Source organism: Plectropomus leopardus, chromosome 21 (assembly GCF_008729295.1).
Source record: "Plectropomus leopardus isolate mb chromosome 21, YSFRI_Pleo_2.0, whole genome shotgun sequence".
NCBI lineage: Eukaryota > Metazoa > Chordata > Actinopteri > Perciformes > Serranidae > Plectropomus > Plectropomus leopardus.
The window spans coordinates 6,927,730-6,946,954 of record NC_056483.1 but is presented as its reverse complement, the minus strand read 5'-3'; the positions used below and the strand labels follow the sequence as shown (position 1 = coordinate 6,946,954).

General features: G+C 38.4%; 1 protein-coding gene across 1 annotated transcript in view; it reads left to right on the top strand.

Annotated features, from left to right (window-relative positions):
- The window catches only part of pou6f2 (POU class 6 homeobox 2), an 88,148-nt gene continuing 68,923 nt past the window's right edge, over positions 1–19,225 (top strand). The window contains exons 1-3 of the mRNA XM_042510685.1: positions 1–20; positions 3,004–3,086; positions 5,936–6,123. Coding sequence (XP_042366619.1) covers positions 12–20; positions 3,004–3,086; positions 5,936–6,123 — 280 coding nt within the window. The 5' untranslated portion in view covers positions 1–11. The remainder of the gene's footprint in view (positions 21–3,003; positions 3,087–5,935; positions 6,124–19,225) is intronic.

Genomic DNA, 19,225 nt, shown 5'->3' with positions numbered 1-19,225 from the left:
AGTCCAGATGAATGCCAAAGGTATGATTTGCCTCTTCTTTATTGAGATTGTCTCACACCCCCATCTCGCCTCATCCATCCTCAGGAGAATCCTAATGCACTGATACCAAGGGGGAATATATTTTTTTCTTTACAATCTACTTAGCAATGATTTATTGATTGCGGCTTCCACCCTCACAGAGAATTACCGATCCTTTTTGGGAAATCTGATTTTCACACCTTTCATGGGTGTGTATGTGGCGCAGGTCTCCGGAGACAGTGTGAGGGGAAACTGACTTTGAGGAGCAGCGGTGTGTGAATCTCTGCGGTGTCACTCCTCCACTGCCAGTGCTATGCCCCATGGATGGCCCTGTGATTCTCTGTCGCTCTCTCCATCTCTCTCAATAGTTTTGCATTATTTATCAGTTGATAAATACAGTGTCCGAGCTTGATTTCAATATGTTTTCATTCCCTTTCAAACCTTTAAAACACATGGTTCGCCCACTCTCATATCATAAGCATGCAGGAGCCCCTCTGAGGTATAAGCATTTCACGGAGGAAAAAAAGGAAAATAATAAAAACAACCCTTGCCCTCATAGGAGGAGTCAGATTAGTGTGCTGAAAGCTTTGATGCTCCAGAATGTCAGCTCTGTGGATCGATCTAGCAAAAAACACACACACACACCTGACCAATCAGAGACGTCTATCTGTTGTGGACCTGCTGGGCACCGTGGTTTACAAGCTTCAAAGAGCTCCTTTTAATACACTGCTTTGATAGCCCTCAGCCTTCACTGACCCACCGACCATCCACTGGGGAGCATTTTAGCTTTGGAGTAGAGACGAATAACTGCTGATCATATTAATGACTGTGGAAAAAAATCACTTCAAATGTCGACTACTCATAACACCGGCCTGCTAGTCCAAAAGAACACATACAGAGGACGTATATCAGCTCCAAATGTTAAAGATAAAGTAATAGAAACCTACTGCATTTTTCATAAGCTAATCACAAGTTCATTATTATCACTTAAAGATGTCTGCATGCATAAAGGGGCTGTTGTGAAACTATAAATATATACAAAGATCGGTATACCATGGGAGAGGGGAACAGTTTGGTTAATAACCCTAAGGGGGAGACAAATCATCATCTATCATCCCACATTAGACATTTGGAGCTTGGAATATTTTCTCAATACAGCATTGTGAAACAGCAGGCCAGTTACTCAAAATATGTGCTCCAGAGTTATTGTTAACCATCTGATAAATCAAAACAAAAATGTAATGTTCGACAAAGTTTTAAAATCTTGAGTCGTTTAAGGTCAACCAAATAACACTTTGAGAAAATAATAAATACTACAATGTTCTTTTAATGTTACATGAAGTCTTACATGTTTACAGTAATTTTCTTGAGCAAAATATTCCTTAAATACATACACACATTATTAGACCTCATTAAGCTGTTTAAATTCAAATGATCCCTGGAAACTAAATAAAGAATGATTTAAAAGGTGACACATTTAACTCATTTTACTGCAGCAATGAAAACTAATTTCTTACGGTGGATACTGAATATTAATTTTGGCATTTTTCATTACGCAGTTCATTACAATTACATTACTAAGAACAATAAGTCATTAGTTTCCAGCAGAAAAACTAATCAGCTAATGACAGAATGAATTTATTGGCTTTTTAGCAATTCGGCCACTTAGAACAATGATAATGAGTTTACAGTAAAGCTGCCATATTTGAATGCGGTCAATAGATGATTTGTGTAGCTGTTCTGAATATATGGTGGCTGGCAAGGCAAACAACATTAATGTTTATAAGAACATGTCCGAAAGAGAAGTCTGTGCATGATAGGGTGTATTTTGGGTAGATTTTACATCTTGTTCTCCAATGATTTTTTTTCACACCAGCTTATCATATTCAGGGTCACAGTTGTGCTGAGGCCTATCCCAGCATGCACTGGGCACAAGGCAGGAAAATGGACAGGTCACCAGTGCATTATGGAGATTAGGGCTGGGCAGTATATCAATATTATATCAATTTCGTAACATGAGAGTTGATTTGCTTTAGATTTTGGATATCTATCATAAGTGTTGCCTTTTCCTGATTTGCAAGGCTGCAGTACAGTAAAATAATGTACTTTTCTGAACTTGCCAGACTGTTCAGCTGTTGTATTATTTGCCTTTATCCATTTAGTCATTATATCCACATTACTGATTGGTAAAATATTGTGAAATTTGATTTTCTAAATACTTTGAATAAAAACAAAAAAGTTTTGCTTTCCTTATTGTCACTGACTTTTCAAAGTCAGTTTGTGTGAGAGAAAATGTAATTTCTGGTGTACTGGACTGCAATTTTCAATCATTTTCATCAGTAATTGATCTACCTATTGTTTTCTCAATTAATCATTTTGTCCACAAAATATCAAAAATAGTGAAAAATGACTGTATGCCACAGCCCAAGATAACATATTCATCCTGCTATCCTTTTTAACCTTTTTTAGTCCAAAACTCCAACATTTTCATACTATGTATTATTTACTATCATGTGCGACAAAGCAAATGATCTTATTCTCCCATTTGAAAAGCTAAAACTAGAACAACAAAAACTCAAATGACAAATTAATTATCTACACTAGGTGTTGGTTAATCTTCTGTCAACGTTTATTTCAGTAATCATTGCAGCTCTACAGGTATGCATCTGCACTGTCCTCCGATACTAATGTGGCTCATAACTACATCACCAAGATCCATTTGTCCATTTCAATATCACACTGTTGATAATTACTAGGTATATTGCATCATTTGTTATTAGAATGAACCAGGAAAGTACTTTTTAGATAACTGCTATCTTAGTAAGTACGAACACAGCTATACATACCCTGGTGTGCTGTTCTGACTGTTTGGGCAGTCCATGTTAATGGTGGTAGAAAATATAGGGATAATTGTGAATAAGATAAAACAATATTATGACAACTATAATGAGCATTAATTGTTTTATTTCTCTGTTTCATGACTAGAGGAGCCTTGAGTGTCGGAGTGGAGTATGCCAGTCACAGGCTGAATCCCCTCTCACAGTGTCCCTCAAACTGCGCCAGCACCGGTAAGACCACTACCTATTAACATGGGTATCTGATGACGCTCGGGAGATTCTGATTATTTGGCCACTGGGGGAGTTTGGTGAGCGGAAGGCAAAGGCGGGATCAAGTGCTTTTTCTTGTTCCTGCAACCTGTTCCTGAGCTGTGGCCAGACTGAGTGAGCAGAAAAAAAAACTCCCTCATGTCTGCTCCCGCCAGCCCTCTTACACACACACACACACGAACAAACTCACATTATTGCTTTAATCAGAGGTCTGAGGGTTACTTTAAAAAATGAAGCTAATCCGTTACACATCCACTGCTTAGAATCAGTAATGTAATTTCTTATGGTAATTTTTAAACATCCCTTTTTATTACAGATTTTTACAATAAGATTACAGTTATCCTATTATGTGTAATTACATTACTCCCCGAGCTTAAATTGATAAACACACCCAATCTGGTGGCATGATTGCAAATAGGCAAAGCAAACTGTTTTGAAATGAGGTAATTAACAGCTGTGTAAGATGGTGAGAGATGTGTTGCCCCCTTATCCTCGAGCCTCAGAGGCCAGGGGAAGATTAGAGCTCTGATCTCATTCCCAGCACTTGTTTGGAGTCTGTCAGGAAGAGAAATGCCAGCATTAGAGAGGTACCGCCACACTCCTGATATGATGAAATAAGGAGAAAAGGGGAAAGGGAAAAAGATGGAGGGATGGACAGAAAGGACCCTGCCCTTCTCTGAAGTGTCAGTAGCTTGTTTATTCTATTTTTCATCGTAGCTGCTGGGGCAAAGATTCCCATTTTTCCTTTATTTTTTCCCCTCACCTCCCAACAAAAACCACTGCTCTCATTTTTTATAGGTCTTGCAAACTCTCATGCCCCAGTGAAAATTACATTGTGAAACGGTAGAAATTTCAGGGCTGCCTGTGCTCTCCCCTGTCCCTCTGAGCTTTCAAACAGTCAACAGACTGTGAAGAATAAATAATAAAAAACTATTGATTATTTTGATGACTGCAAGATTCAATTAGGTATTAATTTTGCCCTCCAGTGGACCTATCAAGCAACTCAAAGGAGAGGAGGTAGGAGGTGGGGGGTGGACCCAAATGCATGCAGAGTGTGGCCAGGCTCAGACAGAGGGGAAAATGTGTTTACCTCGACGGGCAGAGAGGTGCATTGATGCGCAGTGTCCCACATTTAAGTGCTCCACAAATGAAGCCCTGATGACTAGTGACATTGTTACCAGGGATATGAGTATTGACCAGCCGGCTTACGTTTTTAACGACAGCTTAAACTATTTCTATTGATTAACATTTTCATAGATTATCATGTGTCATATCAAAGAGGGCTGATTCCCGTGATGAGCACATTAAAAAGGCCCCTCTGGGCAGGAACTCATCGACCACCCTGATAGAGGTTTGGTGGAGGGGGGGTGTTGATGGGTGTAGGGTTGAGATAAGACCCCTTTTTGTGCCTGTATGTGCTGGTCACCTGTCTTGTTGCTCAGAGGTTGGACTTTATTCATAAATAAGGAAGGGGGCCGTAGTCCTGCTGCTCTGTGTCTGCGTCTCAGAGCCCGAGGTGGGGTGAACACTGTCTGAGGAGCTCTCCAGTCAGAGGACACAAGGGGGAAGAGACAGGGGGGAGTAAAGGCGGGAGGGAGTGTGTGTTTGTGTGTGTGAGGTAGAGAGAGAGCGAGAGAGAGAGAGAGAGGGAGGAGGTGACATCTCCAGTGCCTGTCTTAGGAAGCAACCTCAGGCTTGAACCTGTGGTGGCCATTCAGATACACAAAGGTTGAGGAGGCTGCTTATGGTTCAGTAGAAACATGTACTAGCTGGTCCCTGCGCTGTGGTGGCATGTTGTAGCTGCTGTTCCACTGACTTCAACATTTGGACTTTCTGAAAACTCTTTTTTTTTTTTTCTTACTCTTTTCTTGTGGAGCTTTGTTTAGGTAAGAGCAACGGCTTTTAAGGAACTTCTGAAATTTGCAAAAGTCAGAAAATTATGCGTAGAGTGTATTCTGTTAATTGCGTTGGAGTTTTCTCAAGATAAAATATTGTGAAGGAAGCATTTAAAACTCTGATAGCATTCATAAAGTGGTCTTACACATGCTTTCTTTTTGTATTTTTAAACCAGTTTATTTCAAAGTTCTTGATTCTTTGCTTTTCTGAATTTATTTTGCTCAAAGATGTTCAGCAAGATAATGCTCTAATCATGTCATGTAGATGCTCGTCACTTTTGTCTCTAAGTGCTGACAAAAAATGAAAATAATTGGGACAAAAATTTTGTAACATCAGAGACTTCACCTCTTGTTTAAATCAGGCCTGAAGTACATTTTGCCTCACACTCTGCTGCAATATGTCACCTTTGATCTCATTTTGTGTCCCCAACTATGTGAGAATTGATGTAATCACTGCTGTGTATTTTCACTCATTTCTTCTTTTTAAGATGTAGAATTACATTTATTTATCAGCACACAGCCCATGGACCTCTTTGTAGACTGCTGTCAGCTTAGTGTTTGCTGAAGATGAGGCACATGTCAGGTAGTAATGAGCCCTTGGAGATGGATGTATCACCGTTTTAGGACTGCAGGGTATAATGGTAACGCCACGCGATCCGTAACAGTTCTTCACCAGGCAGCAGCCGGCAGTATCAGCGGGGTAGCACCAGCCTCAGATAAAAGGGAGAGCTGGAGAGGGAGGGAGCAGGAGAGAGAGGGAGAGTGATGAGTGAGCGATAGAAGGGAGAAGCTGGGTAAGGAGAGAGTGAGTAGAGACATAGAGAAGGAGCCGCTGAGGGTGAGACGCCGAAGCACATCTAACCAGGGGTGTTTTCTCTTTTTTTTTTCTCCTCCATTTCCCACCTGGGCTCGCAGCTCCCTCCAGGATCCGATGATTACAGGGCAGCTGAGCAAGCCGCTGCTCTCCCTGCGCAGCGACATGAGCGCGGCAGAACTCCGGGCGGACGACAAAGCGGCCACCCCAGACAGCGATCTGAACGACGAGCCCCTGCTCCTGCCCTCCGAGGCCACGGACAGAGAGGGCACTCCCAACAAGCTGTACGGTAAGTCGGCTCACGCCTCCTGTTTGTCCCGTCTCCTTTGTAAAGCTGCTGGCTAAAGTCTGCTTTAGGCAGCGGTGAGGTGAGAACAGCTTCCAGTGCTGGGACAGGTGTCAGCAGCAAACTAAGTTTAAGTGCAGCGACCAAGTCAGTGATTTGCTCTTTTACAGCTTGGACATCTTTATGGGAAAATTGTAGTTTATGTCATTTTTGTGCATAAAGATGTTTCATGCACTTTCAGACTTTTCTTAGAAAAGCGGTTCATTTTTGGAGGACAGTCTTGTTAGTTGTGAGTGTATTGACAATACAAAAGGCAGTTAAACTGCAGAAATGTGCCCTTTGAAGATGCGGTACACTTTTGTTGTACTATCTGTCTTAAATACTTAACAAAAGCATTAGTGGATAAGCTTGGTTATTTATTATGTACTACATTTCATAGCAGCACCATTGCATGATTCTTCTTAATATAAAATGTATCTAAAATTTTAATTGACTCTAAAAAAAAAAAAAAAAGATTTTACCTACCAGGATATTTTAGCTTCAACCCTACCTTCACAACCCTGGTTGCGTTTGGTATTATTATGTGCTTTTCTTCTTACTTCAAATGGAGAAAAAGTTAGATTTGTTATATTACTAGAATTTATACTCATGCAGATTAATAATAACTTGAAAAAATATATATCAAAAAATATATCAAAAACCTCTACTTTATGTCAAATATAATATTTGTCATAAACACATCAGATATAAAATTGTTATTTCTAGTTCATTGCAAAGACTTTTCTTCTTTTATTTATTTATTTATTTTCAGTTTATGAAGTCATTTTCAGTCTTTTGGCATCTTCAATTGCAAATGATCTTTAAAATTAGCCAATTTCTGTATCAGCATGCCTCATTATTTTTGCAGTTATCTCATTAATTGGGTGTTCATACTCGATTTTAGTTATGTCTAGATCACTGTGTGTGTTTTTTATTGTGGTGCATTTTAATCATGTGGACTAATTCAGTCACTGGGCCTCGTTATGAATCAATAAGCATTATGATATAAATTACCATTTTTGCAATTTCTGAAATTATTGTTGTAACGAGAAAGGTAATGTAGTGCTTATGTTTTTCTTTTTCCTGAGATGCTTTAATTAAAGAGATTTTAAAATCATTAACATAAGAAATAATTACAAACTGAATATTTATATAGACATTAAATTGCAGTGTCCAATAACTGCATATTTAACGAATCTGTCTTTGTGGAGAGAGCTGTAGAATTTAAACTTGCATTTATATATTTAATTTCAAGGAAATGATGTGCTCTCAATACTTAGTATTTGTAGAATGTATTCATATCCACTAAACAAATATTTCCAAGACTTTTAAAATTTGCTTAACTTCAGTAAAAACCTTCTTTAAAGAGAACATTTTAACATTGTTCAAAACAACTTTGAAGGAATAACTATAAAAAGCTGATTTGCTTAACATATCCTCATCATTTACCCTTTTTGTCAAGTTTCGATATTAATATTTTTATATATTTGTTTTTTATGTGGCTGCAAGGTGACAAAAATCCCTCTCTAATGGCTTTATATTTATTTGTATATTTATACAAACAGTGTGTTCATTTTTGTATGTGCATGTCCAAGTGTGTATGTGTGTATGATTCTGGCATATTTGTTTTATTGCTGGTTATAAATTTATACTGCAGTAAAGAGTGAATATTTTCTGTTCTGGATTTTAATGAGAGTTGTTAATAGAATATCACCATGTCTGGATGTCTAGGTGTGTTTGTGTGTGTGTGTGTGTGTGTGTGTGTGTGTGTGTGTTTCCTGGGAAGTGACAGGGAATTTAGTATAGTGTCTATATAATGAGCTTGCCAAACATTGTGAATGAAATAAAATGAGAATTTGTAGGAGGGATAGCCAGATATTACGCTCAAACCTAATCAGTGAGAGTTCAGCTGTCTTCTAAATCCTTTTTTTCAAGAATAACCCGAGGCGAGAGTCTTCTAAACAAGGACTGTGTACTGCAGGATTTGTCTCAGAAGTGTTGCAATTTGGTTTAATAAGCATCAAGTCTCTCCCTCTTTCTTCGTGTCTGATCAGTCTCTCTCTGACTCTTCTCCTGCTGCTTACTTGCTACTTTCTGCATCTCCTTTTGTCACGTGCACGGACACTTAAATGTTGTTAAATGCTTCACTGTTTATTTGTATTTTAAGCTTTTCTAGTTTACATTTCTGATGCACCTTTGTCAATGAGAAATTACTTTGAAAAAAATAGTTTTGTTGTATTGCATTTCTTGAACCAAAAGATTTTTTTTTTTGTAGTTTATTTTGTGCTTGTTGTTCGCTGATGGCCTGTGTGATGGCTGGTCGGACTCCAGTGAGAATTTTTGGGGGGATGGTTTCTCTCTGCCCGGTGGCGGAGCCCTGGGCTGTGCCAGCGGCAGGTTTGGTTTGGGAGCCGCTGCCCACATGACCTGTCAGAGAGAAAGGCAGGGACCGAGGAGGAGACATGGCATGGTTGTGTCTTCTGCTGGGGGAGATAGGAAGGGATAATAAGAAAGAGGGAGGATAAGGAAGAGAGACTCAGCATATTTTAAATATTTCCTTAAATGCCACCACACAGAAAGGAGACGTTTAATTGGTCACTCACATTTTATTTTACTAAGTCTACAATTAGTATGGTAGACTGCTTGTTTCTATGGTGTTGAGTTGATGTTTGAGTGAACATTTTGGAAACTTTAATTTTAACAGCAGTTGATGGATCATATTACCCACAATGAGTTTAGTCAGGTCCATGAAACCTCTCTTAAACCAAGTGAGCGTAACACATGAGGCCATAAAGGTAAAAGCTATCCTGTTTATCTTAATTCCTGACAAGCTGACATTTTGAAGATACACAATTTCCACACAATAAGAGGTAATGTATCTGGAGGTATTTTGACCCTTTGAGTAGATGAACAATTTATTAAAACTAATATTTTCGACAATAATTTGATTTTTAGACTGGCTTGAAACTGTATGAGGTTTTCACGGTTTGATAACTGTCTCAGAAAATATCACGATATACCATATTACACAATAACTGTTATTTTTATCAGTTACAGTGACCCTTCGTTGCGTGCCGCCAAATGAAATGAAAAAGTAAGAGTGCCTTTTGGCTAAAGAAACAGTTCATATAGTTGAAACATGGAAAAAAAATGAAGAAAGTTGTGTAAAAAGTGGGAAAGGAGATGTGCATGTGCAGGTGAGATTGTCAGTCCAGTTGCTTTTTTTCAGTATCGAAGCAAAGCAAATGCACATAGTATGATGGTATGATAACCATCACTTCTCATACCGGTTTCACAGTGTACCGCTGCAATCCCATTGAGGTTATGTTATTTGAGCCACATTTGCTTGTTTTTGTGTTTGTATTGAACTCTTGTGGTTGCATAGAGATTGCATTAAGTTTGTATTCTCACTGGTCTATTATCAACATGAAGACCACTGATATGAAAACAACACTGAATCGAGCCTTTAAACTAGGCTTTACATTATTCAGTGGTTTTCCTTATGTGGTTCTGAACTGTGCAGAAGCCACAATATTAAGATTCTTCTCCTTTACTTGCGTTGTGGTGAAAAAGCAAGAATACTTTGGGTTCCTCAGTTTCAGTTTAGGAAAAAAAGAAAAGAAAACTTTGCTCTGTTTTATGGCCGTGATTTTGCATAATCTCTCTGATACAGTGCTCCAATTTCATGAGTGACATTTTCACACAAACCAACACGCTTATCCCATGCACAGAGTAAAAGCACTCACTTAGTAGTTTCAAGGAAATGCAAATCATGCTAAGTTTGCTCCTGCAGAATCATCGTGTAGACAGAACAAAAATGATCTTAAATGCAGTGAAACTGAACACATCTTTTCTAACCTTGTTTTATATTTTGTGAGGAAAGCCTGTAAGTTTTTTTTTTACTAAGGACAACCTGCAGCTAATTATCTATATTCTCCTAGAAAACATATACAACATATATCTCTTGTAGCTTGGCTTTTTTTCTTTCTTACAAATTGTGTGATAAATATGAAACCACCACACCAGTCGATTTCCATAGTCCCTTTCTTGTATTGATATTGAGCTGTTTTGAATCATTGAATGCTGATATCACTACTTTGTGCTGCAATTACATGTGCAATATATTTGTTTTCATATCTAGAGAGCTTGCCATAAACTTTTCTTCCCTGCAGAGCTGATGTATGACTTTAGTGCTTTAATACTATGGTTAAGAGTTTGGGCTCATGTGAGAAGGAGAAGTCAGTTGGAGACAATGACAGTAGCGGTCATGTTTGTCTACAGTAAATTGTCCACCTTCTACACCCACCACATGCTTACTGCAGTGGTGAAAGGGTCGTTCTCCTCCTAAAAGCTTGCCTGTGCAAATAGTCTTCCACTTCAGCTAACAGGGGCTACGAGGCACCACAAACATCCTGCCGCCTTGTATTTATTCCAAGTAGAAGTGGACATTAGGTGGGAAAGCTGTGGTTAGTAGGGCAAGCAATTTTTTTTTTTTTTTTTTTTTCAAAGGACGGGATGGTGTTGGATGCGTACAGTTTCTGTCTTCTCTTCTCAAGCAAATCTCCCCCTTTCAGACATCAACAGACAAGATAATAAGACACTCAGAGCACAATTCCGTATTATATTCAGCAACCAAAGGCTCATCTCTTGTCAGTTTGCATTTACTCTCCCAAGGATGTGACGCTTCTATCATCATGCTGTCAAAGAGAGCCAGGCTGGAACGACAGGAGCACTCATTTCATACACTTACTGTCTACATGAAATGGTCTGCACTTATTCGGATTCTGCCAAAATGGTGGAACATTTTCACAAAGGTCACCTCGAGACCCCCCTCCCCAAAAGAGCAAAATGAATCTTTCATTGATTCCTGGTATTGGAGGTCATTCAGAACAAAAAGTCCACAACAAATGCAACATCTACTGTAATGCTGCTTGGGCTTGTATGTATTTCCAGGTTTATTTGGCTTTACTCACAATCATGTTGTACACTGGATTATTGAAATTAATTTCATCTGGACTACTCATGCCCCGGTCACCCCCACAAGACTGTAGTTTGGAGAGAAGAGCTGCATCATTAGAAAGTTGGAGTACTTCCTAGGAAAGGGAATCACCAGAGGCCCCATGATACGATATAATCACAGTATCTTAGTCATGGTATTGTGATTTTTAACATTTTGCCTTATGCAGTATGAGTATTACAATGACATATATTGCAGTGTATTTAAATGTATGACCTTTTTTCAAGATTTAGTTTTAAAGATAAAGTTTCTTACTTTAATCATTTTTAGTGCAGCAAAATATATCTAGTGGTCTGAAACGCAATCAATTTTATTATAACTTATAGGCAACTAAAAATTTCATTTAAATTTGCAATATAAATAATTTAGATAATAAAGATCAATACTTCATGTTCATGCATTGATACAGTATTGCTGCATAGAAATCGTGATACTGTGCAGTAGTGGGTTTTTTTGCCCCCACCCCGAGTTCTTCTCCTTAAATGTATCTTTAAACATTTTTTTTCTATGCAAAAGGTTCATGAATTACTTTTGACTTAGTTGGTGTGCATCACAGATTTGGAGTTTAACTAAGTTTTGTTCTGAATTTCATCTTTTAATCTAGTATGTAATGATAAATGACTAAATACAGAGATCTTTAAGATGTCAGTTTTCACACCTAAATTTTTAAGTATGCTGTTGTTGGACTGTATTGTTTCATAATTCAGTACACATAACAAAAGATGGAGCTACTCACAGCTGTAAAAAATCAAAACTAATATTGGATACTGGTGAAAAAGCTTCAAGGTCATTGCACATTTTCTTTGTCTTTGGTAAATCAAAAACTTTACCTTTTTGCCTTCATTAGTCACAGTTCATGTGTGATTGATTCTCGTACCATCTTCTTCAATTTATTCCTCTTAAAAATGGTACAGTACACTCATTTTGCATATTAACATACTTAGTAAAGACTTCATAGTGTTACAGTGTAGTGAGACTGTGGGACAAAACGACTGTCTTTCGTGCAAATTCATACACATGTATATACACAAAGAGACACGCACACACCCACACTGCTGGAGGCACGAGTTCTTATTATTTTTGTGTAATCAGCTTAGTGAGCAGGATGCATGGTGGGATAGGCTGCTTGCTGATGCAAAGAGCCTCGTAATGTTGTGTGGTGAGGTTAAGTAATAAAGTGGCGCAAACCCAGTGCTGAATGGGCCACGCTGAGTAAATAAGAGTGGATAAAGGAGACCGAGGGAGAACAAGTCTCTCCCCAGGAGGTGGATCTCATTATGGGGATTTCAGCTGTCTGCACAAACTTGAAAACAGGCTTAATGCATGCCTATAAAGCAGGTGTTATACATTTGCTAATGTGCCCGCAGTGCCCATGGCTACAACAACACAATCACTGCGTGGCATAGGACAGGGAGGATGAGCACAAAGCGGACTTCTTGTTTTCGATGCAGTAAAGGTCATCAGGTTTCACGGATGCTTGGTTATGCAGAGATGACTTTGAGCAAAACAAAGAACTTCAAAAAATAACTGACAATATAATTCTGTTGTTTTTTTCATATTTAAAGTTAAGAAGATTATTGTTGCCTTGACAAGAAAATATTCCAAACAAAAGCACATCACAAGTTCTGTAGGTGGATAGCTGTGGAGAAAATAAATTGAATTTCAATATGCATTTATTTTAGTTATACACTGTCTTTAAGTTGGGAAATCATTTTCGTCCAAACTTATATGTTGTGTAGCATGCACTCCATAACCAATATCAATAAACCTTTCATGTAGAGCTAACAAAGAGGCATCACATCTCCTGGCACGGACACGGTTGGTGTTGTTGAGATGTAATTGAAGCTGCAAGGGTCACATTTTCGGAATAGAAATTACAGTCTTGTCTTTGACTTGTGTGGCGTGAACCAGAGATGCATCCCACAGCCCTTGTGTCCTTCACAAGCCTTTATTATTTATAACGCTCGCTCTTTGAGCAATGACCAGTACTAATGCATAACCTTCTGTCCTTCTGGCTGATTCGTTTCCTTTGAAACCAAAGATTGAGGCAGGAGAAGTGGGTGTATGGTGGATGAGGCAGGGGTGTGGGCGGGCGAAGGGGGGGAGCTAGTATAGAGCAGTGGAGATCCAGGCTATCGAGAAGTTATTATGTTTTTTCCCTTTATATCTGAGGATGTGGAATAACACTGTGATGATTCTTTTCTCCAGAATAGAGTTATGGGCTTCAAAGCAATACTATTTCCAGACGTCCCTCCTTCCACTATTTGTCTGCACCACCAGAATAATGTGCTGGGAGGGGTGGGGTGTGATGGGGTGGGCTGGGTGTCTTTTAGCTACATGATTATTTGCTTGTTTCTACCTTTACCCACTCAGCTCTGTAAATATCACTGCAACGGGGGAACACAGTAACAACTAATACAGGACTTTTTCTCGATAAACTCATTTCTAGATAAACTCCGTTTAGCTCAGGTTCAGTGGAGCTACGATATAGTCTTGTGCAGCTTGTAGCACCTGATGTTATCCTATCGTGATTGAGCCTGTGCTGCGGCGCTGGTGTGATCCATTGTTATTATACCTCTGTGACAGAAGGAACGGGTGAGGAGAGGGGAGGAGAGGAGGCTTTGAGGGGCAAAGGGGTAGAAAGTGGGACATAGGCAGCATTAGCGCCGGATAGCCTGGGGGGCCCAGGCTGATGTGTCAGGCATGACATGTGGGTGTCTAGTCCCCCATGCACACACACACACACACACTCCGCCCTGGACTGCCCTCACACCCCACTGGCTACTTCTAAATGTCCTCCAGCTGACCAGACACAACATAAAATTTCCCAAAACATTTTTAACATGATTGCAGTTTGAAAATAATAGTTTGAAGGTCCACAGCAACTAATTATTATTTTTTTATTATCAATTAATCTGGTAATTCTAGTTTTGATTAAACATTCATAAATATTGGAAAATAGTCAAAACCTTTACAGAGTTAATGCAATGTTGCTTCATTTTTCTAAATTATAAAACTAAAAGATATTTGATTTGCAACTCGGGCTGGACAATGTATTGATGTTATGTCATTAATGTGCTAAGGGAAGCACGCTTAGTTGACTAATGTAGTTAGGAGAAAATTACTACTTGGTTAAAATTATTATTAAAATCATTTAAATTTTATCATTAATTTTATGCGAAATGAAAAATGCTGTTGTAATAATCAGTCATGTTTCCTAAAGTTGTAGTCCTGTTTTGTTGGATAATGTGCAAAGGTTGGCAGGAGTGTTGTTTTTTTCTGGTTTTAAAGACTGCATTACAGTAAAATGATGTAATTCTCTGAAATTACCAGACTGGTTTGGCTGCTCTATTATTTGCCTTTATCAGTGTAGTTATTACATAACACATTAATGATGATTATTTACAAAAATCTTTTTGTGTAAATATTTTGTGAAAGCACCAATAGTCAACCCCACAATGTACCATAGATGCGATAGCGATATTGAGGTATTTGGACAAAAACATCATGATATTTGATTTTCTCCAAATCGCCAAGTGCTTTTCTAGTGATGTAAAACGAAAAAATGTCAACAGATAATTTGGGCCTATTTGAATAACTTCGAATTCGGAGAGATTGTTCCTGATTAATTGTCTGTCGAGTGACTAATTGACTAAGCACTTTAGAACTCATAAAAATGCTGAAAGTATTTCTTACTTTCACAGAGTTTGCAGTTATGAGGCTTTGTGCAATTAGAGTTTGTTCTTCTTTATTTTCTTGAAGAAATAAGTAAGGCTGCAATAATGTATTATTTTATTTATTGTTAAATTTGATGGTTATTTTTTTTTAAATAATAAACAAAACATCATAAAACTAAAATGAAAAACATTTCCAAAACCCAAAGGTGATTTCTTCATTAGGCTTGCAATATTACTGTGGAATATATATTTCCACAGTTGATAACTGTCTCAGTAAACATCATGGTATATGGTATTACACAATTATTATAATTGTTAATTTCAGTTGTTATTACTGTTTTTTTTGTTGGTTGAATAAATGCTTTAATATAGTTAAATCTAGAAACCATTTTTTTGTAAAAGTCTGACAGGCAGTGGAGGAGGAAAGGAGAGGAAAAAGGAGAGGTGATATTCTCAGTCCACCTGCTTGCACTTTATTTTCAATACTGTAGATAATCAAATATACACAGTATGATAACTGTCAATTTTCATACCACAGTATAAGAATGCAACCTAGTCTCCATGTCTTGTTTGTCTGACCAAGAGTCAAAAACGTAAATATATTTACTTTACATTATATAAAGCAGAGAAACAAAGCAAACGCTCATTTTAGAGAAGCTGAAACCAAACATTTTTTTGGCATTTTTTGCATGAAAATTAACTCAATACGTCTTCAAAATGGGAAGATAACTAATTAATGATCATTTTAAGCTCTGGTCTTAAGAGCTTTGTGATTCTATATAGGCAAAGTATGAACAAAGATTTATAGCACAGAGAGAGAGAAAGGCCTTTATTCAGCACAGGGTTGCAGGCTGCCGGCAGCAGAATCCTATTTACAGCAAATATCATTTAAGTAATTTAGGAGGAGGAGCAATAGTGAAGCAGGCATCTCCTAAAAGGCTTACAGCTCTCTAAAGCTAGTCTTCATCTCAGCATCCCTCCTTCGCTGATGCCTGTAAAAGGATGAAGAATAATTTGGATTGTTATTTGCCTCTTTCAACCCTCAGCTAATCAGGTTGACATTGCTTTGGGAATGAGGAGGACGCTCCATAACAGATGTGCTCATGTGCAAAGTGTCCCAAGTCCCCCCCGTGAAGACGCGACACAAAAAGCCCTCTTCTCCCCTCCCCTTTCCTCTTTCCCTTCTCCGTCCTCCTCTCTCCATCACACCGTCTCTCCTTCTTGACCTTTGAAATGGGCATTGCCTCTTCTCACCAATTTACCTCCCTCTGGTACCTCTTGTGCCTGTGCTGCTTCCATCTCCACTCCAGCATCAAGGGAGAGACAGGTAAGAGCTGGAGCCGAGCACTCTCATGCCAGAGAGAAGACCTGTGGCCTCGAGTGAGAGCATAAGTGTCGTAGCACAGGGTCCTTACTGCTTTAAGCATCGTTTGCATGCAGATTCTCCACCCATCCATCAGAGGCTTACTTCTACAACCTGAAGTCTATACTTTTGGTTGTTTACATTCAGTCAGTGGAGACATACTACAGTGGTTCCCAAATGGTGGGTTGCGGTCCAAAAATGGGTCCTAGGTCCATTGTGAATGGACCGTAAGTGGCTCACAACCATGTCAAGTTTGTGAAAAACACTTTATTTTGAAGTGCAGCAAATTTGCAGCACATAGCTTTTTGTAAGTACAGTTTACTGTTGAGTAAGAGTTTTTTTTTCCAGAACAGTAACTATTTCAACGCCCTGTTGTTTATAATATCTGGCCTATTTTTTTTGGGGGGGGGGGTTTAAATAAGAATAAGCTTAAGGGTGTGTTCTTTATTTATCAGGCTGTTTTATTTTTTTTGTTGGTTTGTTTGTTTTACCCTCCCCAACTTTACATTTATTTACCTTGAGCCTCTCTGAGTGACTCTGGGAAATGCAAGTTTTTCTCCCATTTAATGTATTTAAGAACCTACACAAATATCAAAATCCAACGCTAATTTGTATTTCTACAGTTTCTGATTTTTACTTTGGCGAGCCTACAATTTTTTTTGAATAAAGAAAAAAGATTCTCTAAAAAAATTTAAAGAAAAAAAATGGCCAATTTTTGAAAAGAAAACATGCCTAAAATAAAATCATACATTTGATAATTTGTCTTTTGTGCGGACCTTGAATTAATGACTAAGGAGAAATCTGGACCCAGTGACTGGACCAGTTTGGAGCCACTATATTACACCATCACTTTCCTTTCCTCTCTGCCCTTTCTTCTTCTTCTGTCTGTGATCTGAATCTTCCCTCCGCTGCTCGTGGCTTTACAATCACCTCAGAAATAGTCACAGAACTGCTGAGGTGTAAAATCCTTTCTGTTCGGCACACTCCGCAGCACCACCTCCTATGTAATTCCTTAGCTCCATAATTCCACTTTATGCCAGAATAATGAATGAGATAGATTTTTTTTCTCCCCTGTAAGGTCTCCACCCGTGCACGATAAGGAATCAGGCTTTAATGTTAGAGGCCCGGAGAGAGTACCGTGGCCTCTTCTCCCTCTTGCCCTGCGCTGGGCTCTTAATTAAGGAAATGACAGCTCTCCTAGCAGCAGCAGTAGCCATAATGTAGCTAATAGTGTTACAGGCAGCCACTCAAAAGTCCGTCTCTGGTGATTTTCTATCCCCAGAAACACTATTGACCTATCCTTAGCAGCTTCTCCACCCTAGCCTCTAAACAGAGTATTGCTTCCCTGCCGGTCCAGAGGGAGCCATCTGACTAAGAGCACCTGGAGTTATTGGCAGCAGATTATGCCCTGTGTTATTGTTGAGGGCTTTGGTGGGAGTAATGAAACACTGAGCTAAATCACTGGTGATTTTGGCTCTCTTGCATTCTACAAGGAGTTAAGTAAATCACTATAAAGCCGACACTGCATATTAGAGAGAGCTCTTTGTAATGCCATGCCTTGTACACTGTTGGGAGGATTACTTTTGAGAGTATTTCACAACATAGTACTGACTACATGACCTTAAGTGTTATTTGTTTTGTATTCTATTAGATGATTCAAACTAAGTCAAGTATTCTAAATACTTCGGAATATTTTTAGGAAACTTGGCTGTGCATCTTTTCTGCCATTGTCACCTTTTTTTTTCTTTGTTCATGGGAAATGCGCCTTAATTTTTCACCATGTTTTAACAGCAAGTGAACACTCTGTCCACACTGAGTCTGTTAAACATGCATTTCTGTTACATCATTTCAACAAACCATGTAGGCTTTGTATCATGTGTGCACTCAACTGGAGATTTAAGCACTTAAATAATGGCCAAGTACTTTCTATCTTTCTACGCTTACTTTTTAAACAGAAAACACACATCTCATATTGTGATATTTACTGAAAATGACATAAAATAATAATAAATAATAAAGGTAATCCAAAAATAATGCTGTCGTCACTATGAGTGGGCAGTGTATCACAGGGGTGCCTTTTTTGGGTGGAAAACAACAGAAATATATTTACAGTTAACATTTTTCTGATACATTAATTAAACAACAACATTTTTTAAACTTACCAGATGCGTAAATAAGCAAAATTCCCCCATTATGTCAATAGAATGTTTCCTTTGTATTTGCTGTTTCGGATTAGTTGTATATGAATTTAATTTTTAGGAGACAGGGCTGAATATAGCCAACAGCAAGTAGTTTTTATCAGGGATAGTCATTTACCAAAAACCTTCAGCTTCCTGGTGATCTCCCTCCAGCCTTACTTAGGTTCTAGCAGTAAAATTAGGATGTATTGTACTGATACCTCTGCATCAAAGTAAGCAATAAGAATAAATAGAAACAGGGCACCTGACAAAAGTTCAGCTCAAAACAATTAGGCTTGCAGTCGGGTAGAACAATACAGTACATTACAATTAAAAAACAATGCAATTAAATGGACGCTTGCTCACGTAACATTTAGTTTGGACATAGTGTTAGAGCAAATCAAACAAAAAAACAATTAAGTAATTCGTTATAGTCATCTATTTGTAAAGTGTATCCAGAAAACCACCAGTTTTAACTGTAACAGAATACAGTCACTCCTAGTTTGTATTTTACATACCCTTGGATTTAACATTACTTCTTGGACTTTATTCCAGGCTGCTTTAGATAGAAAAATGAAAGTGAAATGAGCTGTCGCTCTACATTTCTTTCTCTCTCAGCTCTCTCCGAAACGCCACATCAACTTTCCAAGCCGTATTAACAAAATCAATGGTCAAACAATCTGGGACAATTGGTTGTGTATTGATGGAATTAAAGCTTGTGTATGATGTGGCTTGTTTTTTATCTGCGCCCATCCTTTACGCTCCAGCAGCTCGCTGTCCAACAAACACTCAGAATCATCAGCACAACTCAGATTCGATGACGACTACCAGA